The sequence below is a fragment of the Propithecus coquereli genome, unplaced genomic scaffold (genome assembly GCF_000956105.1).
Source record: "Propithecus coquereli isolate 6110/MARCELLA unplaced genomic scaffold, Pcoq_1.0 Scaffold135, whole genome shotgun sequence".
NCBI classification, from domain to species: Eukaryota; Metazoa; Chordata; class Mammalia; order Primates; family Indriidae; genus Propithecus; species Propithecus coquereli.
In genome coordinates this window covers 1,118,876-1,131,805 of record NW_012137747.1, presented here as the reverse complement: position 1 = coordinate 1,131,805, position 12,930 = coordinate 1,118,876, and the positions used below count along the sequence as shown (strand labels likewise).

General features: G+C 51.2%; 1 protein-coding gene across 1 annotated transcript in view; it reads left to right on the top strand.

The window, feature by feature from the left end:
- Window positions 1-12,930, top strand: part of PLXNA2 (plexin A2) — a 207,309-nt gene that overhangs the window by 145,736 nt on the left and 48,643 nt on the right. Inside the window, exons 10-12 of the mRNA XM_012638836.1 lie at window positions 5,807-6,007; window positions 7,696-7,792; window positions 10,688-10,878. Of these exons, the coding sequence (XP_012494290.1) occupies window positions 5,807-6,007; window positions 7,696-7,792; window positions 10,688-10,878 (489 nt within the window). The remainder of the gene's footprint in view (window positions 1-5,806; window positions 6,008-7,695; window positions 7,793-10,687; window positions 10,879-12,930) is intronic.

Genomic DNA, 12,930 nt, shown 5'->3' with positions numbered 1-12,930 from the left:
CACACATCCCTTCTCAGCACATTGCTCCAAGGCCTGGCTCTTTTCTATCCAAAGATCTGCTTTAGGGGAACCCCATTCCTCAAAATGTGAGGAACAGCAAAGATGCCCCATGCCCCATGCCTTGGATATAAGGTTTCTCTTAGTCTATCAGGAGTCTCTTCTGATGGCTGCATGCTGTTGGGGGGACTGGAAATTGCTTAGCTGTCTCTTTGGGGTTCCTAGAATATCTCTTTTAGATTTCCAGTAAGCCTCCTTTCCCAACTTTGAATCAAAATTTTATGTCTGTCTACTTCCTAGAAACAATGTATAACTGATGAGCTCCATTGATTACTATGGCAACATTAAAGCAGCACACATTTGTGACTTTCACACCGGGCAGGAGTTCTCAAAGAGCGCCTGCCAGGGACCAGCAGCTCCGGCGCCACCTGGTAACACATTAGAAATTCAAATTCTCGGGCTCCATCCCAGGTGAAGCTAAAGATTGAGAACCACTGACATCTGGCAAATCCATTGATTCTCAAAACAGCCCTGCGGTTTCACATAATTCATATTTGACATCTGTGGTAAGCAAGATGCTAAAAATTTAGGGGTTTTTTTTTTGCCCAAGGCTACAGAGAACTCAAGCATCTGAAAAGGCTGAGTACGGTCTGCTTTCTACAGAAAAGCAGGGCCCGTGAGCTTGTTCGTTTCCATAGCCATGGCAATACTTGCTGGCCTGGCTTCAACCTGGCCCGTCGCTGCTGGTCGTGAGGGTTCAGGGCATGGATGGACCAGCACAAATCCGTCCCTGCAGATGGAGAAACTGCCCTGGAAGATGGGTCGGTAGTGCCATTTGCAGAGGAAAAAGCAGCCGGCGTATGAGGGAAATCTGCACACATTTTTCCGGAGGGATGATGGAACAAGTCCCATGCCCAGGCTTGACAACGAGGAACAGCTGTGCTGGAGTGGATGCCATTCAGAATGAAAGTATTAGTAGTTAACATTTATTGAGTGCTTATTATGGATGCAGCATTTTATATATATATAAATCTCATTTAATCTTAAGTATGCCATACAGGAAGTGGATTCTACGATAGATAAATAAACTGAGGCTTAGTTCGATAAGTTAAACAATTTTCCTGTGATTGTCAAATAAATATAGAAATCAGGATTCACAGTCAGTATTCCAAGATGGCCTTGAATGAGTTGAAGTCCTCTGTTCTTGGCGCGCGTGCGCACAGACACACACACACACACACACACACACACACACACACACACACACGAGAAATAGGCAGTAATGTTAACAATTATTAATCCAGCTTACGAGGGCTGTCCGGAAAGTATCTAGCCATATAATGTGTTCTCCTTACATTAACAATGGCTGGATACTTTCCAGACAGCTTTTGGATTTCCACTTAAAATGTACTTTCATATTCCTCTGTCCTGCAATCTAGGGTTGTCAGGTATTATTGGCACCATTTTGTAGTTGAGGAAACTGAATTTCAGTGGAACCATCTCTCGAGCTCTCTTAAGGTAATGAGCCAGACCTTTCCAGCACTCAGAGTACAGCAGATCTCGGATGGGGCCCCCAAAATCTCTACCTCCCTGGGCTGGATCAGGCTGTGACAAGGTGTTAGCAAGCGGGTGTGCGCGGGAGTATGTATGGCTTTCAGCTTTTAAAGCTCATCTTCTTCCATGGCTAAACCAGGCCTAGTGAGATATAGATACATAAATATCTTCTTTATGCCCTGTCCCAGGGGAAAGATAGAACCAAATAAATCCGATTAGCTTCCCAGGATGCTGGCTGCTCTCTCTCTTTGAAGTCCAGTGGGTGAAGATAATGCCATTTCCACATGGGAGAAGTCGTTTCAGAGGGCTCACGGGTCCCCAGCACAGAAAGCTGGAAGAGCACAGCCGAAGAGGGTGGGCAAGGGGGCCCCGAGACTCACAGGGCTCCTACCCCAAGGTCCCTGCCCTCAGTGTGGTTGTGCTTCCTCTTCCCCATCTGCCCCCACCCTGGGATATTCCCAAACAGGACAGCTGTTCATCTTGATTTAAGCCAAGGTTGCTGCAGAGGAGGTGATCCTGGCTCCAGCTGGCCTGGAGACAGGAGGAATCAGATGACCTCAAGAGGTCATGCAGAAGACCGTGAGGATCAGTATATAAGAACAATAACAACAGGCCGGGTGCAGTGGCTCACCCTGTAATCCTAGCACTCTGGGAGGCCAAGGCGGGAGGACCACTTGAGCTCAGGAGTTGGAGACCAGCCTAAGCAAAAGCAAGACCCCATCTCTACTAAAAATAGACAAATTAGCCGGACATGGTGACACACGCCAGTAGTCCCAGCTACTTGGGAGGCTGAGGCAGGAGGATTGCTTGAGCCCAGGAGTTTGAAGTTGCAGTGAGCTATGATGACATGACTGCACTTTAGCCTGGGTGACAGAAGGAGACTGTGTCTCAAAACAAAAATGAAAACACGATAACAACAGTCTTAACATTCTTCAGAAAAAGCATCTGATGATTATTTGCTTTAGTGTTCTTGGGACAGGTAGTGTGTGTGTGTATGTGTGTGTGTGTGCGCGTATGCACATGTATGTGCCTCTTTGTGTGCGTGTGTGTACTCCCAGAAGCAAACAGGTTGGAAGGGGCCTCAGTGTATCTGATGAAGCCACTACTGTCCTCAAGCCCCAGAGGAACTGGCGTTTCAACAACTTGGCAGTCCGTGGGCTGCCAGTCTCCTGCAGCTGCCTTCAGCCCTAACCACTGCCTTCTCCACCCAAGACTCACTGCCCCTCATGAATATACTCACCAGAACCATCTCACAACCCAAAGGGTCTGGATCGTCCCATTTCCCAAGATAAAGAGAGTGTACCTGGGTCACCAACAACTTCTTTCCTTTATCCTAGAAAACAGAAGGAAAAATCCTATTCTGTCTGACCTCAGAGAAATAGCCAAATAAGCAAAGCATAAGACATCCTTTTTCTACTGGGGAATCTTAGAGCCCATTTAGGCATTTGGGAAGACCCTAATCATTGTCCTTAAATTTAGTTCCAAAAGGTCTGAAACAGCAGACCGTGGGAAATTTTTCTAAAATTCCAGAATCCCTTTAAAAAACTCACGAGAGTGTTCATAAAGTCTACTCATGATTCTCTAACTTTCAGGTTGGACTGGGCTTAACCCAGCCAAAAAGATAAATGTGTATGCGTGTGTGTTGTTACATATTTATTTATACACACACACACACACACACACACACACTTTTTTTGTCAAAGTTAAAAGGATTCTACGATCTTGTTTACTAATCTAAGACATCATACTTCCAAACGCACATCTTTAAGACCTTGCTACTGAAATTCAAATTTGTTGTCTAAGCTCATTAAAGATGAAAAACAACTGTTCATCATTTACAATTCATCAGCTGGTTCAGAGTCTGCAAATCTGTTCTCTCTCACTGTCTTTCTCTCTCTCTTTCTCACACACACACACTCACACAGACACACGCACACACACCCCATTATACCTCAGCCTAATTTCTAACCTAAATTAAAATTCTAACTTAATAGATTCGACGAGGATTCTTTTAGCCACTAAGAGGAAGTGGTGTCTCCTTTTCCGTGGAATGCCTGGGCTTCCCTAAAGTGGTGTTCATTTTTTTCTTGGCTATAAATATATGAAAGGCTCTGTCAAGAGTGCCCGCGGGGAACGAAAGTGAAAGTGCAGTAAAGAGCAAGTTTATGAGTTCACAGCTTGACTGAGTGGCTCCTAGACAGGGACCCATCTGTTCTGGGGTTGCCTTGGGATCGTCTCTGTGGAGGAGGCCCAGCCTGCCTGGAGTCCTCACATGCAACTGGCCAGCAGACAGGGGACGACACCAGTGACCCTTCAGGTCCATCCAAACCCTCCTACAAAGGTCTCTGTGGGGAATTTCTTCTGGGCTCAGCTCTTCATACATCCTCAGGATGTCTTAATAGATATGGGCATGCCACTTTAGAATTCATGTGACTCCAAAACCCATGACCATTTCCAGCCCCAGCGTTTGAAAATCAAACTCCTTCTCAAGCCTCTTGATGTCCAGAAGGCAGGACTTTGCCTCATCTCTAAAGAATCTGCAGAGTGGGAGCTAAAAGGAGACTTTGAGATCTTTCCGTGGGTTGCTTTATTTTCTTCTTTTCCATTTGCCTTCCCACAAAGAGTGACCAAGTGTCCACTACATGTCAGGCACTGGGCTGAAGACTGGGTTTATGGAGGTGAATGAGATGCAGCTAATTTGCAAGAAGCTCGCAGCCCAGTGAGGACAGCAAGTCAACAAGAAATTGCAATCCTGTGGGTCAAATGAGATCATGGGAGAAGATCCATAACCCACCCTGATCCAGTACACGGACAGGGTCAGGGATGGCCTGCCAGAGAAGGAGATGCTGAGCTGAGTTTGAAGGCTGATTAAGAGGGGAGGAGACAGGGCAGGGGCCGGGAGGAAGACAGAGACTAGGAGGCAGGGGTGGGTGTTTTGGACAGAGAGAAAAGCATGTTCAAAGGACCAGAGACAGATCCAGTAAGGGAGGTGGCACCTCATAACTAACCATATGTTCAGTCTGGCTAGACCATGATGTGCAAAAATCACAGGGTTAAGAGGGAAGTAGGCAGGGGCCACATGCCAAGGGGCTTGCAACTAGGGCCCAGGAAAAGAGGCGACAGCCTAAGCCACACCAGACAGCCAGCTCTCCCGATTCCCCATCTAAGGCTGGGCCACGGCTCAACATTGCCGGCACTGCACAAGGCTCTTAACGGGCATCGCCTTTGGCGTTAGGAGGAGAGTTTTCTGTTGTTGGACACTGTCGTACATCTTGCAGGAAGTCCAGGAATCCTGGCCACGGCAGCAAATGCCAATAGCACCTCTGTGGGCCTCACAGCAACATTAGTGCCCGTGCATTCCGAGAATTCCCGCTAAGAACCATTGCCCAGGGGAAGGGAATGGGGAAGAGGAGTCACGTGCAAGGATTTCCCGAGTTCATCCCTGGAGAGAGGAAGCGATTCCATGCGGGTTCTACATCCTCACTGCCAGAGGCTTCTGGGCTCATGTTTCCTGAGGCAGAGGGAGAAAAAGGAGATTGGAGGTGTAGGGATGGTACTTTGACCGCTGGTCGAGAAGCAGCATCTAGGCACATATCTCAGGAAACTCGATCTTTCCTCCTCCCTGTCCCTCTCTGGTGGTCCTTCCCAAAGGCCCTCCCTACCAAGACTTTCTTTTTTTCGGTTTTGTTTTCGAAAGCAACATGGCATCCATGCAGGGCCTGGTAATGAAGTGAGATAAGAAGCCGGTGCAAGCGTTTAGAGTATTGCTGGGAGGGCTTGATCCACCTCCTGGAAGCCCAGCTCAGCTTGGGCCGGAAGCTGAAGCTGGTGATAACGGCAGCCGCAGGCATCGGCCAGTCAGGGGGGCAGAGTCGCTGGAGCTGGGAACAAGATGAAACCAGAGGTGGGGCTGCCAGGTAAGGGACAGGGACGCATGAGGCTCTTTTATCCAGGCTGAGATAAAATCCACAGCCTGCCACAACCAGTGCTTGGAAATTAAGTTGTGAATTGTAACACACACACCAGATACAGGACAACTTGGGGGCTGTGAGGACAATATCAAAGCCCGGGAGCTAAGAGAGATTCCATTTTCCCCCCACTCAACATCCCCTTAAATGAGGTGCTGCCCCCAGGGAGTGGCCACCTGTAGACAAGGGGGCCCGGCCTGGCGCCAGGGCCTCGTCCCTGCCCTGGCTCGGGTGAGTCGGACCGCGCGAGCGGGGCACAGACAGAGCCTCTCTGCTTGCTCCCCAAGGACTGTCCCCAGCTGGTGCCCACGGAGGAGATCCTGATTCCAGTTGGGGAGGTAAAACCAATCACGCTTAAGGCTCGAAACCTGCCCCAGCCTCAGTCCGGCCAGCGCGGCTACGAGTGCGTCCTCAACATCCAGGGCGCCGTCCACCGCGTGCCCGCCCTGCGCTTCAACAGCTCCAGCGTCCAGTGCCAGAACAGCTCGGTAAGAGGCCTCGGGCCGGGCCCCGTGAGGAGCAGGGCTTTCCCCCACACCCGTGCCGAGGCCTCAGCCTGGCCTGCTCCGGCTTCCAGAACCTTCCGGGTTCTCAGGCCGACCCCACATCCCCAGGGACAGGGGAGTGTGCTGGCCCCCCAGACTGCTCCGCCAGAGGAGGTGGAGCTCTGGGAGGACGCTATGGCAGGAGCTAAGCGCTCTGTCCCCTTTCTGAAGTTGAAGGAGCACCTCTTTGCCTTCAGCGAAACTTCAGCCCGAGCAAGTGAGCTCCACCCCACACCCCGTCCCCACTCAGGGAGCCAGTAAAGCAGAGGGCGGGCGCTCCACAGGAGGAAGGCCGGAGCAGAGGCGTGGGCCGAGGTGACGCGTGGGCCGAGGTGACGCGGATGGAGGGAGGAAGTGGTGAATCAGGAGCAGCAAGGGTTAAACCAATCCCGAATGGCAGACAGAGAGCATGAGGTGTTTAATTATAACACTAACCCAGAGAAGATCTTTTATCTGCCAACTCCCTGTCTCTGCCTGTGGGGGGTCAGCCCAGAGACGGGGAGGGGTGACGTGAGGAAGGTGTCGAGGGAAGCTAATTCGCCAGCGAGAGATAAAGAGAATCTGGGCCTCTTATCAGGGAGCTGTCAGATTCCCGGGTCACAGGCGCTTGATAGAATTTGTAATCGGTGGAAGGCCGCCAAGCAAGGGGAAGGCGGGATGAGAAGGGAATGGAACACAGCAAAGGGAGGCAGGCGCAGGGAAGGGCTGGGGGCAGGAGCGCTGACAGTGACATGCCCTCCAGAGCTGAGTGAGTGGGGGGCAGGGGCAGTGCCCACCAGGAGATGCCCTGAGGTCTCCTTCACAGAGCGGCTGGTGGGGCTGGGCCACCCAGAGGGGCTGTTTCTGAACCGCGGGAAGGGCTTGGAGGTCTTCTGTAGGATCAGCAGAGAGAGAAAGTTGACTCTTGGACGCAGCTTGAGGCCTTTAATGGTCAGACCTCTGCCCAGAAATCTGTGGGTACCTGTCCCTAGCGGACTGTTGACCAAAGTAAGGCTCGTGTGCAGAAAGAGAGGGCCACCGCAGGGCCAGGCCAGCCAGTCACTCAACACTGCTCTGCTCCAGACTGTGGCGATTACTGAGCAGTGAGAGGCCATCGCCTCTGCCTCCAGAAACACACGGACTTTCTAGAAGACCTTCTAGAGAGACGAGACTCATGTATGAAAGGAGACACAGCAGCTCCGGGGAAGTGCTGGTTAAAGACACAAAGCAGCAACACCAGGACACAGGGAAGTTGGGGAGGGGGCTGGCAGAGATGTCGGAGCGGACATCTGGGGAAGGTAGGATCTCAGCTGGACTAGAAGAGTAAGGATGAGTTAAAAGTAGGAATAGAGTTACATTCCTTATACAATATGAGCTCAACAAACACAGACGGGGCTTAAGCAGATGCGCTTGCAGACAGGTGAATTCAAAGATTTCTGTAGGCGAGCAGTCGAGGGGAAGGTTGGATCAGATTATGCAAGGCACTGAGTGCCAGGCGAGGGGTTTTGGGTGGGATCCTGGTAGCCTTAGTGACTGGGAGTCAGGAAAGGGCATCGTAGGGATAATTTGAGCAGCACGTGGGGTTCCTTGCATCCCTGACCCCCGTGACAAGGAACCACACAAGCCGTGTGCCTCCGCCCCTCTCCCTGCAGTACCAGTATGACGGGATGGACATCAGCAACCTGGCCGTGGACTTCGCCGTGGTGTGGAATGGCAATTTCATCATCGACAACCCTCAGGACCTGAAAGGTAAGCGGCTACTTCCAGGTAGAAGTTTGATCTTTGCATGACCCCGGGAAAGACTGGGGCCGGAGGGATCAGAGCCGGCCGGCCGCTGTGCCATGAATAATACACTCCCTCCATCAGCGGAACTCTTCAGAGGATCCTAAAGCAACATTTGGAGGCATCAAAGGAGTCCTGTTGGGAGCCCTGTTTTATTACAACCAGAGCATCCGCCGGGCGGCCGCCGGATCATCCACGTTATTCTTTGGCTCCCGCAGGCTTTGAAGTGTCTGTGGAACCTGACCTAAGAGAACAGCAGGCAGGAATGTCCTGCCAGTTTCCCTGGAAATGGAGATATTGTTTCCAGTCAGGCTCTTGTTCCCCTGTCCTTGGCCCTGGTCACGGTCCCTGCACAAAGAAGGTTTTTGAGGCTGCTCTCTTGGTGCTGAGGTGGGAGGGAGGGACCGACACGTGGACTCGTGCTCACCTCTGGAGCAAGAGACTCAGGAAGGGGAGCTGGGCTGAAGAAGGAGGGGCTACTCCACGAGGGCCACCTTTATTCGTCACGCCAGAAACCCACGTTGAGCTCCTCCCATGGGCCGGGTAGGCCCACTCAGAATGCAGCGGATACCAGTTTCCACCTGGCTCTCAAGAGCGATCAAAGGAACTCCAGCGTGATGAGCACTCGCTGGGGGCAGGCGCTCACTACGTACTTTGTTAAAGATTATTTTTCTTAATCATCACGATAACTCTGAGAGGTAGGTACTACTATTATTGCCATTTTATAGATGAGGAAACTGAGACCCAAAGAGGTTAAGAAATGGGCCAAGAGTTACGTAGTCTAATTGCAGAGCTCACAAGCTTCCCCACATCGCTCTGAGGATCTACCGCTCAGGCTACTGTGGGATTTAAACTCTCTTCCCCCCAGAATGCATCCCTATCCCCTCCCTGCACCGTGAGCCACCTGTCTCACCACAGTTCAAGTAGCGAGAGTTGTCACAAGCCTCTGCTTCCGCCCGATGGGGGTGGAAAGCCCCAGCAGAGTCTGCGAGCGTTCCGGCGTCCATGAGGCCTCACTCCCTGTCCCAGATGCTGCCATGAAAATCGATGCTACTTAGACTGGGAGAAAGAAACTGAGCCAGGGAGATTTTTTTTTTTTTTTCCTATTTCTCGTCATACCCAGGCCAAATTTTCTCACTGCTGAGAGATAGGAGACATTTTCCCTGCTGAGGATCTGGGCTTAGAGCCCGGAGGTTGCCTGTGCACCTGCAGCTTAGAGAACAGCCACTTCCAAGCTGTCGCATCGGAACTCTGCTTGTGGCTCTCACAGCGCTGAAGAAGCTCCAGGAGGGCACGGGCGGCGGCGTCTTCACGCGCGTGTCCCCCCAGAGCCTGAGCGTCACTGGAGGCTGCTCGTTGTGCTGGGTGAAGAGGATGACGGTGTTTGAGGACTCGTGTTCTAGAATCCAGGAGAGCAGGGTTCAGCTGCTGCTCTCTCGCCTACATCTCTGTGGATGCAGACTGATTGTCGCTCCCCTGTAAATCCTGGGGTCCTTATCTGTGAAATGAAGGAAAGGATGCCCCCCCCCCCTTCAGGGCCATCGTGAGCAAATGAGCTCTTGGCTAGGGACCATGTCCTATATATTCACACGTGCTCAATGTGTTCCTGTGCATTTTAAGATCCCCACTTCCTGCCCTCTCCCTTAAGAAGCCATAGGCAGGAAAATATTTCAGTATAAGCCCTGCAGCTGGGACTGAGGGATGCTGCACAGAGCAAAGGAACAGGGTGGGGACCTATGGAAGAATTAAAAATTTACCCCTCCCCTGGGCCATGCACCTGAGCTCCAGCAGAGGCACGCCACCTGGTCCTGACAGCTTATATGTGTTTGACCAGAAGACTTGAAAAATGACTTTCGGAGTGTTTTGCCTCTGCATAATCCTACTTGGGACTCTAAGTCCAAAACCCCAGCAGGAAAGGAGCTAAGCCCCAGGCTCACAAGGCACAGTTCCATTGACCGGCTGGTTATACTAGGGCTTTTAAGTGAGTAGGAGACAAAAAGCAAAGATAAAGGGTTTGCAGACTTCAAATGTGTCCTGTTAGGTGGTCAGTCTGTCCTTTCTGGGGACGTATGCTTCATCTACAGGGGCTGTGAACAGGACTGTGTCACCCTTTTTTTTTAATCAGCAGTGCCTCTCCTGCTGCCAGCCCCCTGGCCTTCCTTTAAGCCCAAGCTGACTCCTCTCCCAGACCCGTGCGGTTCCCAGTGTGCCAGGCAAGGTGCCCTTCTTCTCGGGACCCACCGTCCCCTCAGCTCAGCACAGCGAGTTGGAGTTTCAGGATTCCAGTGTGGGGCTCTGGGAGTCATTATATCTCTCTTGGAGCTTCCTCTTTACCTGCAGTGGGGAAAGTAGCCCTTATCTCTTGCAATGAGGGCCACATGTGAGAGCTTGCCAGTAAGAGAGATGGCAGCAGAAGAATGTAGCATGACTTCAAAGAGAAGATAATAAGCATGTGTAGAACATCAGATATGTTACAGGCATTGTGCTGAGCACTTAATGTACAACATCTTATTCAAACCTTACAAAAAACAATGATTATCTCCATGTTAGAGATTAAGTAAACGAGGTTCAAGGAGGTTAAACACTTTGTCACGCTGCTAGGAAGTAGTGAAGCCACAATTAAAGCACCGATCTGATTCAATCTACAGCCAAGACTCTCAAATAATACTATTTTCTATAGTGCCTTTAAGTGACGGCTAAGAGGCTCAATTTATGAATTCCTCATCAGTCATTCTTGCAATGATAACGATGATCGGTGGTGTGATCCACGGTTGGGGACAGTTCTTATCGTGTCTGCAAGAAGAGGGTACGTTGTGAGCAGCCCTCTCCGGTCCCCTCTGTGACCACGCCCTCTCTTTGCAGTCCACCTCTACAAGTGTGCAGCCCAGCGAGAGAGCTGCGGCCTCTGCCTCAAGGCCGACCGGAAGTTCGAGTGTGGCTGGTGCAGCGACGAGCGCAGATGCACCCTCCACCAGCACTGTACCAGCCCCTCCAGCCCCTGGCTCGACTGGTCCAGCCACAATGTCAAGTGCTCCAACCCCCAAATCACCGAGGTGAGTCCCTCAATTTCCCAGAGCAGGAGGGGACAGCCAGGAGCTGTCCCTGGGACAGTGGGAGAGAAGTGCGAGTTAAGCTTTTGTGGATAAATTCGTGGTGTAGAGTGAATTTAATGCAGGGGGTGTAAGAAGCCTCTCGTGTGTGTCTCGATGGCCCCTGTCTAGGCATAAGTGACAAGTGTGTGGAAGCACGTGTTCATGCCCATGCACGAATGTGCCCGCACGTCAGCGTGCACGTGACAAGGGAGACAGAGCCAGCCCGGTCTCCCTGCCAAGCCGGCTGAGCCAGGTGAGGATGAGAAATTGGCTCCATGGTGGGTGAACATTTCAGAAAGCAGGTTTAGCTTTTCTCAGCAGAAATGTGATTTCAGGAGCCGCAATTAGCCCAGAGCTGCAAAGTTGAAAACAGAAGAAGAAAGTAAAGGCAGTCACTATATTAGCCACTGTGCCATTTCCCAGGATTTAGCCTCTGTCCCAATTTGTTCATGCATTTCAATGGAAAGAAATAGGAAATTAACTATCCTGGAAAAAAAATGATGCTTCCAAAATAGCACATTTCAAAGGAAGATGAATAAATGATGTAGATGAAAATGCAGTCGCTTGGGTTTTGAATGGCCTGGACGAGGAGTATGTACTATACTTTGGCTGCATTGTGTGCTCATCACTTTCCACCAGTCCCTATTCAGTGGCTGTCACTTGTGCTTTGAAACCAATTGCACATTCCTGATGGTGACTAGGAGGAAAGGCCCGGCAAGTACCCTGGTTCTGCATGTTTGAGAAAGCAGGGAGGGGCTGCTCCTCTTCTGCCTCATCCCCGAGCTGATGCCCTGTCCCTTTTCCTACTGGCCAAAGAAAGCAACTCCAGTTCTCACCTATGTCACCGAATATTGGGAAACTTCCAGAGCATCCCTATGATCACATAGAAACTTCAGTTTAAAAAAGAAACCCTCAAGATCAAATGGGTGCTGTTAACCTACAGATGGGTTATTTTCAGAGGAAGCAAATATTTATTGAATGTGCCCAGCACTGTTACAGTTAATCCTCACAACAATGGCGGGAAGTATGTCTGCTCACCCCCACTGTACAGAGGAAGACAACGAAGTTCAGAGACATTGAGTGACCTGCCCAAGTTCACACAGCTGATAAGTGACAGAGCCAGTCTTTGAACTCGCATTTATTTAACTGTAAAACCAGTTTTAAATTCTCTACGATTTGCCCAAATAACCTAAAACAAGAAGTAGTGCTTCTTCTTCCTTAATATCCAGACCTGTTCCAGCTGGTATAGACCAGATAGATGTGACCCAGCCACACGGCAGCACGTCCCAGGGAAAGCGCACTGCTGTGGCACGTGTCCACTGCATCTAGGGCCTCCTTCATCCGCGTAGGACGGTGGTATGGGAGTGTAGACCCTGCCCTGCAAAGATAGGGCTGTGTCGATCCCATTGTGCTCTTGACCGTGGCTGGTGACGATGCCTCTTTACTTTGTCCTGTGTCTTTGTGTCGCTGGAAGACAATGTTTGCAGGGGCTGCCGGTGGCGCCCCAGCCTCTGGCCTCAGATGGCTGGCTCCCTGAGCTGCTCGGGGCTCCGTGCCTTCTCCCTGATTCTAGTGATTTCCGCCAACTGCTGGCCTGAGAACTTGCACTGTTCTGTAATTCTTCTTGCTGCCGCAGTTGTCGGTCTCTACATCTGCGAGCACCTGTGGTGTGGGGACGTTTAAATTAGACAGGGACTCGCCTCCATCAGCACCTCCCACCTCTGCCAGCCCCGGGGAGCAGCTGCACCGTCCACCCCTGACAGGCAGGGGCCCCTTCCCAGCCCCGCGGCAAGCTTCTCCCTGGGAAACCTCTGCTGCGGCCGCCCCTGCTCACTGACCGGGGACTGACAGGCTGCTCTGTTCACAGAGGACACCCAAGCTACACGAGGCTAATTAACCCCCTGAGGTAATTAGGCTATAATTGATTCTCCCAGTGAACAAGCCAGCAGGAGTCGGAGGCCCTGATCTCCTGTTGGTGTTTTTCAAGTCGAGGCTGTTGAAAAATGAAAGAGC